The sequence below is a fragment of the Rana temporaria genome, chromosome 13 (assembly GCF_905171775.1).
Source record: "Rana temporaria chromosome 13, aRanTem1.1, whole genome shotgun sequence".
In the NCBI taxonomy this organism is placed as follows: Eukaryota; Metazoa; Chordata; class Amphibia; order Anura; family Ranidae; genus Rana; species Rana temporaria.
In genome coordinates, this window is record NC_053501.1 from 68,231,572 (window position 1) to 68,246,066 (window position 14,495).

Consider the following 14,495-nt stretch of genomic DNA (forward strand, 5'->3'; position numbering starts at 1 on the left):
TTTTTTTTAAATTAAATATATCTAATGCTGTAATTGTGTAACCTTTATATAATAATATATGAAAATTCCACAAATACATTTCTCTTATTTGCTCCATTTTAGGCTGGTTAAATATACCATTGAAAGCATTTTGCTGTATCTGTTGGACAAGGTCAATAAAATGTTCATCCAAAACGTGTAAGCTGTTAACTTCCTGTACTTTCTGGCTCTGGACGGTCATCGGTTAGTATTGTTCCCTGATCTCTCCGTGCAATAATATCAATATCTGTCCCTCAGGATAGAGGAGAGGCATATGGGATTTGTCCTGATGAACAGGTATTGATATCTATGAAAGTTGTGATGTGGCAGCAGTGAGCTCTCTCTGCACCCGTGGCAATGCTACAGTCTCTGCACACTACAAAACACTCCCCCTTATCTTATAGAGGGGGGTATGTGTTATATAGCTCCAACACTTCCTTCCCAGGGTGACAACAGTGCTCTTCTTAGATATTGTAGTCACCACCCTCACACAGGAAGTGACAAGGTGAAAATAAAGTATGGAAAAAGAAAATAAATTCAGCCACCACATCTAAGAAAAACGTAATCTGTAATACATTCAGGTTTTGTTCTTGGATTTAGGTACATGTTAACTTTTTCACTATTCTACTCCTGCATAGATACACTGCAATTTACAAAGTCCTCATTTTATTGCAGATTGATAAGAATGCCCTAATGTACAAACATTTTAAAGGACTATAGTTTCCCTTTAAAATAAAAGGCAAAATTATATATATTAAAAATGATTTTAGCACAGAAAAAGTGGAATGGTCTGCGATTTGCTCACCTGGAGGTCACATGATAGTAGTGAAGCACCCTTAGCTTTTGAAATTGTGGTCATCAGCTGGAAGGTGAGCAAGTCATGAACACAGACATTGTTATCTATGATGCAAAGACAAAACAGCAAATTAGAATACCACAACAGCCGAGTACCAGGGTGTGCACATGATCAGTCTTTCACAACTCACCGAGCAAGCTGACCAGGATCTTAAACTGAGGAACAACATGAATCTGAAAAGATAGAGATTAAACCATTTTGTTGAACAGTTACAGAGAAATACAGAAAAGAATGCTATATACATATTATATGTGTGTGCCTGGAAGCCTGAGCAACTGGAACCAGGTAGAATTAAAAATGCTAGTATTTTTTTTATGACAACATTCCAACGCGTTTGGGGGTTCAAAACTCCCCCTTCATCAGGGTTTGTGCCGTCAGTAAAATCTGATATTTACCGGACAATATATTGAAGAATGAAATGAACAGCATTAGATCCAGGTCACCAAATTGACACTCAACCCTGATAAAGTGGGAGCTTTAAACCTTCCAAATGCATTTTATTTTTTATTTTTACTGGTCAAGAAAAATAGGATTCTTACATAACTGAAATACGTTTTATGGTGCGCTCATTCTTCTAATGCTTAACAGACTAAGCCAGGGACTTTTTTTTTTAGGATACCCCAGTTGACAGAGAGCTGCCTCTATAAATAGATTTTGACATCCGATTTCTGTCTACTCTGGGATGCAGCACTCCATTACCAAATACCTATCTATGGCAAGGTGGTCACCTTTACAGGTGGCATGGGCAACATCCCCTGGGGTCACAAACACCAATAATAAAGAAAATAAAAAAAGGATATAAAAAATATTGCTCACCTGCTGAATTTTCTTAGCAAAGTTCTTGTTTGATTTCTCCAAAGTTACTTCAAACTGGTTACAACCTTAAAAAAAAAAAAAAAAGAAGAAGGAAGAAGCTTGCTTTAAAAATACATAAAAAGGTGCATGAATCACCCATCTCTCAAGGCTGTCTTAGGTGCCAGGTACATTTAAAAGTTAAAATCTATTATAACAGTTCTATTTTTATCTTCTTTGCACTTTGATATGAAGACAAAAAAGCTATACGCAAACCCAATAAAAAGTACAAGCTTCTCCAAGCTAAAATAAATGCAGCTTTTTTTTTTTTTTGAGCTGCAGTGTGCATGAGCCTATAAATGACAGCTACTTATAAACATTGAGCCCAGGTTCACACTGGGTACGATTTGCTTTGATTTGAGATGCGATTTCACATGTGAAATTGCATCTCAAATCGGCGGCAATTGTTGGCAATGACACCATCCTAATCGGTGCGACGCCGCATCTGCGGCGCTGCACCGATTTAAAAAAGTAGTTCCTGGACTACTTTTTGCGATTTCGGCCCGCGATTTACATTGACATCTGTGCAGAAACCTGCACAGATGTCTCTTAAATCGCGGCCGAAATCGGGACAGCCAGCGGGAGTGAAATCGTGCGAATTCAGCTGAACTCGCACAGCTTCACTCCCACAGCCCAGTGTGAACCAGGGCTGAGGGCCAGATCACACAACAATTTTGGCATTCTGGATGAATTTCAGAATGACCATTTTTCATGAGTTCCAGTTTTTTTTTCCTTCATATCAAATCAACAAATGCCTTCTGGCGAGTTTTTGTATGCATTTTTGATGCGATCCATACAGAGAAAAAAAAAAAAAAATAGTAGCATGCTCTACTATTGATGACTGCACTGGAACACCCTACAATGGTTAGAACAAGTGCCATTGGAATATATGGAAAGCACTGTGCATGCGTTTTTAAAAGCAATGGACTGCATCTGGTGTGAACCAGCTCTAAGAAACCAGCATTTATTGTGGAAAAACCACCAATGAGTAGAGACACACAGAACTACTACTGGCCTCAATCTGCACAGGCCACATGACGCATTAATTGTAATGCTATGATAAGTGTCCAACCATAAAAATATAGCTCAGCAACAGAAAGAAAAAAAAAAAAGTGCAGGTACAGAACTCACCTTGTTCTTTTTTTACTCTGTAAAGCAGCAGATGACCCTGCTTAGTTCCAACAAGTAGCCACTCATCTAAAAGGGGAAAAAATATATATATTTAGAATGCCAACAAAAATGTATTAAAATAAAATACACAGCACTGATGAATTGCTGTTCACTCTCCTGTCAGCCCATCAATCAATCAATGGGAAAAAAAGGGGGGGGGGGAATTGGGACTTTATACGAGACCCTCTGTGCAACAGATCATTTTGCATTTATTTTATCATAGATACACCTATTTTGTATTTGCTTCGGATGAATGGAAACATCCATGAAACGCGTAGAGCTCCAGTCACATGCTACACCGTTGCAATCATGAGTTTGAGATTTTTCAGTACTATGGATTTTTATCATTCATTTTATTATTTCCAAGATAATCTAGGTTTGCCATGAAATGGAACAATGGACTGTATACTAATGCATTTATTGTGAATCATGTTGAAATGGTTTACATATATTATCAAGGTGCCATTTATTGCTAATAATGCTACATATTTTTTTTTTTTTTAAATCAGAACGTCGTTTAATGAGCATGAAAATCAAATGGTTACAAAGGATGCAATAATCGGTGCAACATGCACCACAAGCAAGGATACATTTCAATGTCAAATATGCAGACATGACAGACATAATACAGGTAGAGTAAGTAACACATGAATATGCAGTACAACATGTGGGGATGGGACATGTTAGGTGTGAGGGCCGCGGCCCAATAAAGCCCAAAAAAAAAAAAAAAGGAAAAAAAAAAAGGGGGGGTGCTAATCTGTGGAAATAGCACATGTGGAGGCCTCTCCCAACCATCTATCCCAGATCTTGTTATATTTACTGGGGCAACCCCTGTGGACATAAAGAAGCTTTTTAAAGGGTAGGGTGTCATTAACAGCTTTAGTCCACTGTTGCAGGGTAGGGGGAGAGCCCCTAAGCCAGGTTTTCGCTATCTGAAGCCGAGCAAGGAACAACGTCTCTTGCAAAAATATATTAAGGTACTTTTCGGCCTCAGACAGCGAAAACAGTCCGAACAAGCATTGTCGTGGGCTAAGAGAGAGGGGGGAGCCCATGCGGTCGTGAAGAAATCGGACCACCTGGGTCCAGTAGTCCTGCACGCAGGGGCATTCCCAGATGAGGTGATAGAAGGTAGGATCAGGAGAGTCACAGCCCGGGCAGTTAGGGTTGCCGTCCGGCCTAAACTTTAAAATGCGACGGGGCGTTAGGTATGACCGATGCAGGATGTATAGCTGGGTGAGGCGGTCGGAAATCTTGGGAGAGACTAATCTGCAATTAACGAGGACTTCGTCCCAATCCTCCGACGACAGCACCCCCAAGTCAGGTTCCCAACGAGTTTTCGCCTGCTGGAGAGTGACAGCCGCCGAGGGAGCCAGGAGGTATGAGTAGAATTGAGAAGTCAGTTTCTTAGGGTCCGAGCCCAGGACGATGTCAACAGGGAGTGGGGTCTCGAGAAGTGGGATGGTAGTACCAAATTGCGTGGTAAGTGCGTGGCGAAGCTGGAGGTAGCGGAAAAACATGTGATTTGCTAGGGCATGGGTATCTTTAAGAGATTGAAAGGACCTGACCGAACCGTGTGCAACGACTTGCGTAAGATAAATAATTCCGCTCCTAACCCAAATGCCGTGGTCAGGGACCATGGCCAGTTCAGGCAGTTGGGGATTATCCCAAAGGGGTGTGTGAGAGTGGGGGGACGGAGCCTTGCCAACCGACATGGCAATCTGCCAAATTTTGCGATGATGGAAGAGCAGCTGATTCCCGTCGTCCGGTCGCCTAGAGTTGCGGGGTGCACAGTACATGAGCTGGAATGGGTGCGAGACCGGGCCATGGGCCTTGGAGCACACCATAGCCAGATATCGCCTCCCATCAGAATGGTGAATATGATAGAAGTGGGAGAGCTGGGATGCGACATAGTACAGGAACAGGTCTGGAACCGAAGCGCCCCCTTGACTGGAGGAGCACTTCAGGACCCGCCACGGCAGTTTATGCCGAGATGGGCCCCAGATGAATGAGTTGAGAATGGACTCCATGGCCTTAAAAATACGGGGGGGGGATATATAGCGGAGCATGCCAGAAGGCATAGAGCAGCTTCGGGAGGAGGATCATTTTGACTAGGCTTACCCGGCCCATCACCCCAAGAGGGAGACGGGACCACGTTTGAGTTTTGGACTTCAGCGTCTGGAAAAGTGGCTCAATGTTGAGACTTATGTAGTCTAAAGGGGATCTAGTGACATGGACGCCCAGGTATTTAACAACATCCGTCCGCAGCAGTGGAAGGGCCGCCTGTGTCGCAGTAGGGGGGCCTAGATCTAGGGGGAGGATATGGGACTTAGTCCAGTTTATCTGTAGGCCCGAAAATTCCCCGAACTGGGTTATAATGCTACATATTTTTACCATGGATTTTATGTATATCCATTAGGAATCATTAAACATGTCGTTGCATACATATTTTTCTTAGATGTGCTTCATATGAAGTCCCAACCAATCCCCTTCTTTTAAGCCCATTGATCAATTCATCACTATTACTTATGGCAGCTTCCTGCTGGGTAGTATTTAAAGCAAAACTCTGTGCAACAAAACTCTCAGATAAATGTATTTAATAGCCACAAAGGATATAAATCCACTTTGTGTGCACCAAATTACTTAAACTCAGATACTACTTTGTAAAACTAGCAGTGACATAACTGTGCTGTATCTAACCTGTGCAAAGAGCAGAGCCGTGTGAGGGACCCAATAGGCTAAAAACCATTAAGGCTACCTACAGAAAACTACAAGAGGGGTGGAGACCAGACTAGTCACCCCCGCACAAGAGGAAAGTGCAGCAGTGACCGATCTTTATTAGGCCCCATGCACACGAGACGCTGGTAAACTCGTGTTCAGAGGCATTTGAACACATTCAAGGTTATCCTATGTGTCCATGCACACAGTCACATTTTTCTGCGTTTTTCGGCAGTTGCGTTTATGCTCGTTTTTTCAGAAGAAAAAGATGGGTTCAAACGCAAAAGTTTTTGCGTTTCAGACGCAAAACGAGGTACCAGCGTTTATAAAGGTGACATATTTTTACATTAGAAATCTCAAAAATGATGGCAAAAGATTAAAAACCATTAAAAAAAAAAAAAACATTAAAAAAAATGTAATTGCTTGCATTGTGGACAATCCACAACTTGTGACAAGTGACGTGGCCAGTGGACAATCCACAACTTGTGGCAGGTGATGTGGCCAGTGGACAATCCACAACTTGTGGCAGGTGACGTGGCCAGGTGACATGGCCAGGTCATGTGACAAGTGGACAATCCACAACTTGTGGCAGGTGACATGGCAAGTGGACAATCCACAACTTGTGGCAGGTGACATGGCAAGTGGACAATCCACAACTTGTGGCAGGTGATGTGGCCAGTGGACAATCCACAACTTGTGGCAGGTGACGTGGCCAGTGGACAATCCACAACTTGTGGCAGGTGACGTGGCCAGTGGACAATCCACAACTTGTGGCAGGTGACGTGGCAAGTGGACAATCCGCAACTTGTGGCAGGTGACGTGGCAAGTGGACAATCCGCAACTTGTGGCAGGTGACGTGGCAAGTGGACAATCCGCAACTTGTGGCAGGTGATGTGGCAAGTGGACAATCCGCAACTTGTGGCAGGTGACGTGGCAAGTGGACAATCCGCAACTTGTGGCAGGTGACGTGGCAAGTGGACAATCCGCAACTTGTGGCAAGTGGACAATCCGCAACTTGTGGCAGGTGACGTGGCAGGTGACACGCTAAATACAAGTACACTGCTGCTCTTTCAGCTGCTACTCACTCTGGTCTCACAAAATGGCTGAAATGGTTAAATAATACTGTTTTTTTAGCTTAGGGAGGGTCTTATGATGTTTCTTAACTAAACGCTTATAAACGCAAACGCAGCGAAATTGGCGGCAAAACGGGCGTTTGAAAACGTGTGTTTAGATGAGTTTGCATCTGCGTCTCGTGTGCATGGGGCCGAAGGCCTCACATACATTGCTGCTGGTAAACGGACATTTAGGAGCAGTTGGGTATTTTTTTATTCAGCTGCCCCTGAACTCTCCTCTGTTATCTTATCATTACACGTACACAGGGTTGTTTATAGTAGTTTCTAGGCAGTTAAGTTTAGAAGCTTTTTGGAAAGCAAAAAAAAAAAATGGGTTCAGACCTATGTTCACAGGCATTTGAAATGACAAATGCCTTTAATAGCTTGTAAACATGTGTAATCGCAGTAACTCGCGTTTAGCCATGTTTCATCTACAGGCGTTTATCATTTCTGACTATTTGCAAATATTTCTAAAAACGTAAATGCGGCTAAACAGCCTTTTTTAAACATTGTTTACTATCTGTCAAGTTAAATCGTTCAGGGGAGGTTGCAAAACGTTCCGTGTACATAAAGCCCCTACACAGAGGCAAAGTGTCTACTGCACAGGTCTGGTGGAAACACACAAAACACATCAAGATTCAAGTAAGGAGACATATTTCCTTTACTAAAACAATATCTGCTTTTTCCAGGGTTTGGCTTCTTTGTCATAACTAGATACATCACAGTTGAATTTTAGCAAAGAAGAAGTGGTCCTCAAGCTGGCTATGGCCCCTTGATTGCTGTAAACCAACTTGTGCTCTTAGCAGGCCACTGTCCTGCAGAGAGAACTCCACCTGGATGGAGTTTTTATAGTCCTGGCCATGACATCATCATAAAGACTTTATAAACAGCATATCCGAGGAGTGTAAGAACCTTGAACACTTACTCAGCGTAATGAAAATCGCACTCACTCGATGAGCTCATGCTAGTGCGGTGGTTTTTAACATCTTTAGAGTCATGGACGGATCTGATGAAAGCCATAGACCCCCCAGAAATATTCATGTAAACAAAACTTTGCATGCAATGGATTTATGAACGTTATATGAATATCGTATATACTCGAGTATAAGCCAACCCGAATATAAGCCACAAAAAAAATAGGAAAACGTATTGACTCGAGTATAAGCCTAGGGTGTCCATTTGCATGCCTCACTGTGTCCATGACTAGACTTACGTTTAACATGGGAGTATATAGAAGGGGTGCCCTGATTTGGAAAATCGGTGCTCCCCGGCCGTAGGTCTCCCAGACAGCAAACTTTGTACACTTGTAGAGGAGAACTGGGGCTACATGTGTGCCAAGATTCAGGTCCAGGGGACGTACGGCTGCCCGGTACCGGGTCCCCAAAGTTACCGGAGAAATTACTGTTTAACATGGGAGTCTATGGAAGGGGTGCCCGACTTTGAAAAATCGGTGGTCCCTGGCCGTAGGTCACCTGGACAACAAACTTTGCACATTGGGGGTGCACAATTATAATATTATTATCTTATCGGGAGGGGGTGCGTTTTCTGCTTTTGCAACCATACGGATCCACTCCACCTTTTGGGGGTGCACAAAGTGTTCCATTCATCCTCGTGTGGGCAGTCCCATTCAAGCCAATTGGGACGCAGCATTTTTGCAGGTGAGGTGATGCGTCCTAACTGACTTGGTTGGGACTGCCCACATGGAGATGTGAAGAACACCTGTGCTTTCCTGTACAGGTAAACAAAGCCCTCACATGGGGCACACATGCATACACCCCATGTAAAATGAAGCCTTAGTAATTGTACTCAAACTTGCAATGAGCAATGTAGCCAATATAAAAGGGTTGTGTGGTAGGAGATGCTCAAAACCAAAAGTTACGAACGTCTACACTCTACAGGCTGCAACGTCCTCTAGTATAAAAGTCCCAACACTTTCCCTGCTGGGGGGAATGCCATGCAATATAAATAAAATAACAAATCATAATATTGCATGCAATATCCATCAGTGAATTGCCTTAATATCTTTTTTTTCCATAAATCTTGTTTGTTTTTCAATAAATTATATTTTAAAAGTGTTCACATTATCTCTAATGCACCAAGCCATGGTTTAACACCTTGTTTGCCAATGTTTATTTATAAACATTCTGGGAGTCAAGGGGTTAAATGCAAGGTCAGAGCTGCTAATGCAACCATGAGTGCTATTGATTTGTAGAGACATTGAGATGCTTTCAGGTAAAAAAACAGGGGAACATCTATTAGCATCTACTGCAATAAAAACGTTGCCTGGATGCGTTATTAAATGTTCCACTTTAAAGCTCCCCCCCCCCCCCCCCGTACTGCAAGGAACAAATGCTCATTCATGCCTGGGGTACCAACAGGGTTCTTACCTGACCCTTCACTCCTGTAAGACTGATCCCCGCAGCCCCTCTGACAGCATTAAGTACAATCCAGGACCCATAGCCTTTGCATTGAAAGACTGCTGAGGGACAGTCCACTGCCAGAGCATAGGGGAGTAGAGAAGTGATGGCTGCCATGGCCGACCTACTTGTGAGAATACTAGTTGCCGGGCTGCGTTGGGCTTTGATAAGAATATCTGACCAGGAACAAGCATAGTTTATCACGTCTTGGGCTATATACATGCTAGACATTTATTCTGCATGAAATGGAGCTTAGTTATGTAGCATGAGGCTATATAGTTAGATTTTTTGTAAAATTAGTCAAAGAAATCCAAGCTCTGCAAGCTGACATAACAAGCACTGCCGTCATACAATTTTACAGTAACCATGAGATAAAACAAAGTCCAGGAAAAAGTCTTTATCCCATTGTTTTGCAAAACTATGTACACTTCAAACTGTTTGATTGAATCGGTTCTGATATCGCCGTTTTGCTAACCCGACAGCTTATTATTCTAAAAACCGTAAACCTAAATTTTGTTTTGCAAATATTCTAACTACCAGCAAGAATAAGTCCTTACATGTAAAGTGAACCTGTTAGCGAGCATCCACTCACCAGCTTCCGCCACGTCCCTCATCTTGTGTCACTGCCACATCACCAGAGGTCCCATTAAGATGACAGTTGCTTTTTAAAAAAAATGATGGATTTAAATCAAGCTATTTTACTGATGATTTAAATCGTCAATTTAAATGGAACTTCCACTTTTTGGAACCCTCCCCCCCTCCGGTGTCACATTTGGAACCTTTCGGGGGGGGGGGGGGGGGACAGATACCTGTTCGATACAGGTATTTGCTTCCACTTCCGGGCATAGATAGCCACATTATCTGCAGGTATCTACGCCACTTCCCCCACTGCTGTCTTCTGGGAGACACACAGGTCCCAGAAGACAGCAGGGACCATTCGGCTCACGCAGCCAACTAGCGCATTGCGCAGCAAGGAACCAGGAAGTGCAGCCGCAAGTGAAGTATAAAACGTTTAACGGAGTACGGCAGTCCAGGATTTCTTTCCAATCCCAAGTATAAAACGTTATACTTTGCAGATCAAGCTCTCTTGCGTTTTGATGTTCTTGTGTTTACATGCACTTTGATGCTTTCGGAGTATCTAAACAGCCCCTGGACACACACAATTCAATTTTTCCTCAACGCAGGTCAACTGAGCGCACCTAAATATACAGTGTGTATTATACCATTTAAAATCATTACATATACCGTATTTATCGGCGTATAACACGCACAGGCATATAACACGCACCCTAACTTTAAGAGGGAAGTTTAAAAAAAAAACTTTCCACAGCCCCCTGCATATAACACGCAGGCACAGTTTACCCTCTATTTTCAGGGTAAAAAGTGAGTGTTATACGCCAATAAATACAGTAATTATCAGTATTCAGAATGTCCTATAAGTTCATGAATGTCATTGTCTATGTGAATGAAGGAAGTCAGAAGCCAATACTCTGCAGTGGGGGTTTGGGCGTGTGCATCCATTGACCGTGTTTAGTGCGGGCATCACCTGAAATACCTGTCTGACCCTGCCAGTTTCTGACCTCCGCTCTGTAAACTGACCATGATAATCAGGGCTGCCAAGCCCTGACACTGTGGTCAGACTAAGTGCATCCGTCATCCGCAGCCTGCTCTTTTGTGTTTGTGTCCGTGTCATCCTCTGTCCTCCTCCCCCTCCCCTCTCTGCCTCTCTGCTCCCCAATCCACCTAACCTGCTATGACTATAACAGCGTTTTTCTGCTATAGTTACCCGCTGACATAGAACATGAAACTCCCCAGTGGATGTCCTTTATAAAAATATGCGGTATAATAGCTTACTTCAGAGCAGCGCTCACGTGAATGCCCACCGGTCTCCTCCTCTTGGCTGACGTCAGAGGGGTTTTCCCAGAACCTCCCCCTGCAGCTATCGCATTGGGAGAGGAGACCAGCAGGCAATCAGCTGAGCACTGAATGGGGCTCTGAATTAAGTCATTATACAGCATATTTGTATAAATGACATCCACTGGGAAGCTTTGTGTTATATATCAGTGGGAACCAAAGCAAAAATTTTTTAACCTTGACAAACACATTTAATGCATTCTCTACATTAAAGGTAAAAAAAAAAAAAACTCTTTAAGTGTTCACACCAGGGCGACTTGTCAGGCGACATAGTCACCTCACAAGTCATGCTCCATTCAGTGCAATAGAACCGTTGTAATCTGAGTGACTCAAGTCGCTCCGGCTTAGAAAAAGGGGGTACAGTAAAACCTTGGATTGTGAGCATAATTCGTTCCAGAAACATGCTTGTAATCCAAAGCACTTGTATATCAAAGCATTTTTTTTACAGGGTATAAAAAAAGAAGAGAGGCACCTCCAAGTGTAGAAATAAGTTGCTAAATGTTGTACCTTCATTAAATGTAACCATATTGCTACACTTAGAGGCTCCTTTCCTTTTTTATACTCAGTTGTGACATGACGCTACTCTTATATCAAGACATCGCTTGTATATCAAATGTATTAAAAATGTTGCTTGTCTTGAAAAATGCTCTCAAACCAAGTTACTCTCAAACCAAGGTTTTACTGTACTTGGGGGTGACTTGCATTGACTATTGAAGAAGTCCTTTGCAAGTCGCGCTGTGCAGGGCGGCTTTAGAGTCAGGAGACCTTAAAGCCGCCCCAATGTGAACCGAGTCTAGGACCCTGCAGGTGCAATTTAATAAAGCTGCTGAACCACTCTTCTGGCGTTACTTTCTCTTGTTCATGCGTTGCACCCAATTTAAAATAATAAATCTGTGACAATTATGCTTTTTACAGAGTGGCTTGTGCGCCAAATTCAGGTTGTTCCAATTTTACTCCACTTCTACATTGCGGTGCAACACCTGCACCAAATTCAAAATAAAAGACTGACAGTTCATAGCTTATGAAAGTGGAGCTAATTAAAAGTGGAGTTCCAGGCTTTATTAAAAGTCTGCAACTTGGAAAAGTTTAGCTGCTGACTTTTAATAAACAGCCACTCACCTGTCCCACAGAGCCTCGCTCCTCCGTTCAGACTGTGGGCACCTGGCTGTGCCAGCTTGTGGCTTCACGGCCGGGTGCAAAGTGCGCATGCGCTCTCCAATTGGACAGCCAATCTTCTGGCCCGTACTCAGAAACAGGAAGTCCCGCTCAAAAGCAGGCACCCCTCCAAATGTGGCATGTAAGGGGGCGAGGAGTGCTTAAAGCAGAAATTCCACTTTTGGGTGCTTTAAAGCGGTGGTTCACCCTAAAAAACAAGTTTCTACCATGAAATCCAGCATACTAGCGTGAGCTACAGTATGCCTTTATTTTTTTTTTTGCGCCGTACTCACAGTTTAATTCCGTAGTTAAGTTTCAGACTCCCCGTGGGGAGTAGTTGTTCCTATGCAGAGAGGAACATGATTGACGGCCGGCTATGGCGCGTCACGCTTCCCGAAAATAGCCGAAGTAAGACTCGGCTCTTCACGGCGCCTGCGCACAGACTAGGAGCTGACTGCGCAGGCGCCGTGAAGAGCCAAGTGCTATTTCGGCTATTTTTGGGAAGTGTGACGCGCCATAGACGGCCGTCAATCATGTTCCCCTCTTCATAGGAACGCCTACTCCTCGCGGGGAGTCTGAAACTTAACTACGGGATTAAACTGTGAGTACGGCGCAAAAAAATAAAATAAAGGCATACTGTAGCTCGCTCTAGTATGCTGGATGGCATGGTAGAAAAAAAAAAAAAAAAAAATTTTTAGGGTGAACCCCCGCTTTAAGATCAACTCTCTTTTGGCGTACAGACAGGTTTAGTGAAGGCGTCTTGTATGCGGTCTCAAAGTGACGCAGCGTGCTCCAAACGCAAGTAGATGTTCTGTACAGGTACATGAACTTGGCGCACACTGACACTTTTAGGACAGACAAGGGACACCTTTGCAGAATGAGTCTGGGTCAGTCTTTAGGAATTCCAGGGACTGCGTACAAGGAGGAGGTATAGGCGGAATGTAGAATAGCGCTGTCCCGCCACACATACAGCGCTTATCACACGACTCCATTCTGCCCCATGGGATCGCCACTTCTCATAGACTGAGGCTGCACGCCAGGCAGGATGCTGGACCTCTGACTCTAGGGGGGGTCAGCATGGCAGCCAGGCACATAGCATTTACTGGAGAAGCTAGCATTGGGGTCTCAATATACAGCTTTCCTATGAGCTCAGTCCAAGTCCTGCGTACAGAAGTTTGGTTGAACTCCTGAATTCTCCTCATAGCAGAGTGCATGTCATCCCATAGAATACCCTCTTCATTATAACATGTCACAGCACACCCTGGACAGTACACCCAGTCAGGCCAGACACTTACCCCAGGCAGCCAGACACTCTATCTGCAGCGGCAGCTTCTCCAGGATCAGGACCGGCTCAAAGGCGTCATGCATGGCTGCTGCGGCCTATCACCCCCGCCAGACCTCGGCCTTTCCTGTACTCCCAGATGTTTGAGGAAACCAGATTCACGACCGGTACCCGGCAATACAGGCCTCCCAGAGAGCCGTACAACTCACACAGCAGCTGACTCTTCCTCATAGCAAACTCCTCCCCAGTGCTGGCAGTACGCCTTTCTGAGGAGGACTCTCCGTCCGAGCAAGGAAGGAAGGCCCCGCCCCACTGCTGGCAGCATGCCCCTAATAGAGACCTCTCATCCTCGGAACATAGACGAAAGGTCCTCCCCACTGCTGGCAGCACGCCTCTATGAGGAAGTGTTATTCCGAGCATTAATGGTAGGCCCCTCCCCAACGCTGGCAGTGCTCTGTTATGAAAGGCCTCCCCGTCATAACAACATTGCAGCGGTTCACGTTCCCTACCATGATGTGTGACTCTATGGGGAACTATATTCCAGCCAGACCGGGCGTTACTGCTTTACTGCAAATTCGCCTATTTCCAGGAGCGGTGATGAAAATGTGCTGGTGCAAATTGTAGCGTCAGAAATGTGCTGTTTACAATTGCAGATGAGAGCGGCTCCATTTACTATGACAGGTCGCCGGCCGGTTTCCACCGGCAGCTGCAGATATCCACAGCTCTCCGGTGATGGGGGCTGGGTGCACACAAGGGAGGCCGCTGCTTGTGAATAGCTGTGGCCACCTATGACCTTTCATTACAGGATAGCTCAGAAAGACCCCCAGTACAGACCCCTCAATATAGACAGACCCCCCCCCCCCCAATACAGACCCCTCAATATAGACAGACCCCCCCAATACAGACCACTCAGTATAGACGGACCGCCCCAATACAGACCCCTCAGTATAGACGGACCCCCCCCCCCCATAGACCCCTCAGTATAGACGGACCCCCCCAATACA

General features: G+C 44.5%; 1 protein-coding gene across 1 annotated transcript in view; it reads right to left on the reverse strand.

Annotated features, from left to right (window-relative positions):
* Positions 1-13,783, reverse strand: part of VPS39 (VPS39 subunit of HOPS complex) — a 70,899-nt gene extending 57,116 nt beyond the window's left edge. The window contains exons 1-5 of the mRNA XM_040333162.1: positions 13,505-13,783; positions 2,858-2,923; positions 1,691-1,755; positions 1,005-1,047; positions 824-918 (exon numbers count right to left, since the gene is read on the reverse strand). Of these exons, the coding sequence (XP_040189096.1) occupies positions 824-918; positions 1,005-1,047; positions 1,691-1,755; positions 2,858-2,923; positions 13,505-13,577 (342 nt within the window). The 5' untranslated portion in view covers positions 13,578-13,783. The remainder of the gene's footprint in view (positions 1-823; positions 919-1,004; positions 1,048-1,690; positions 1,756-2,857; positions 2,924-13,504) is intronic.
* Positions 13,784-14,495: the final 712 nt, after the last annotated feature.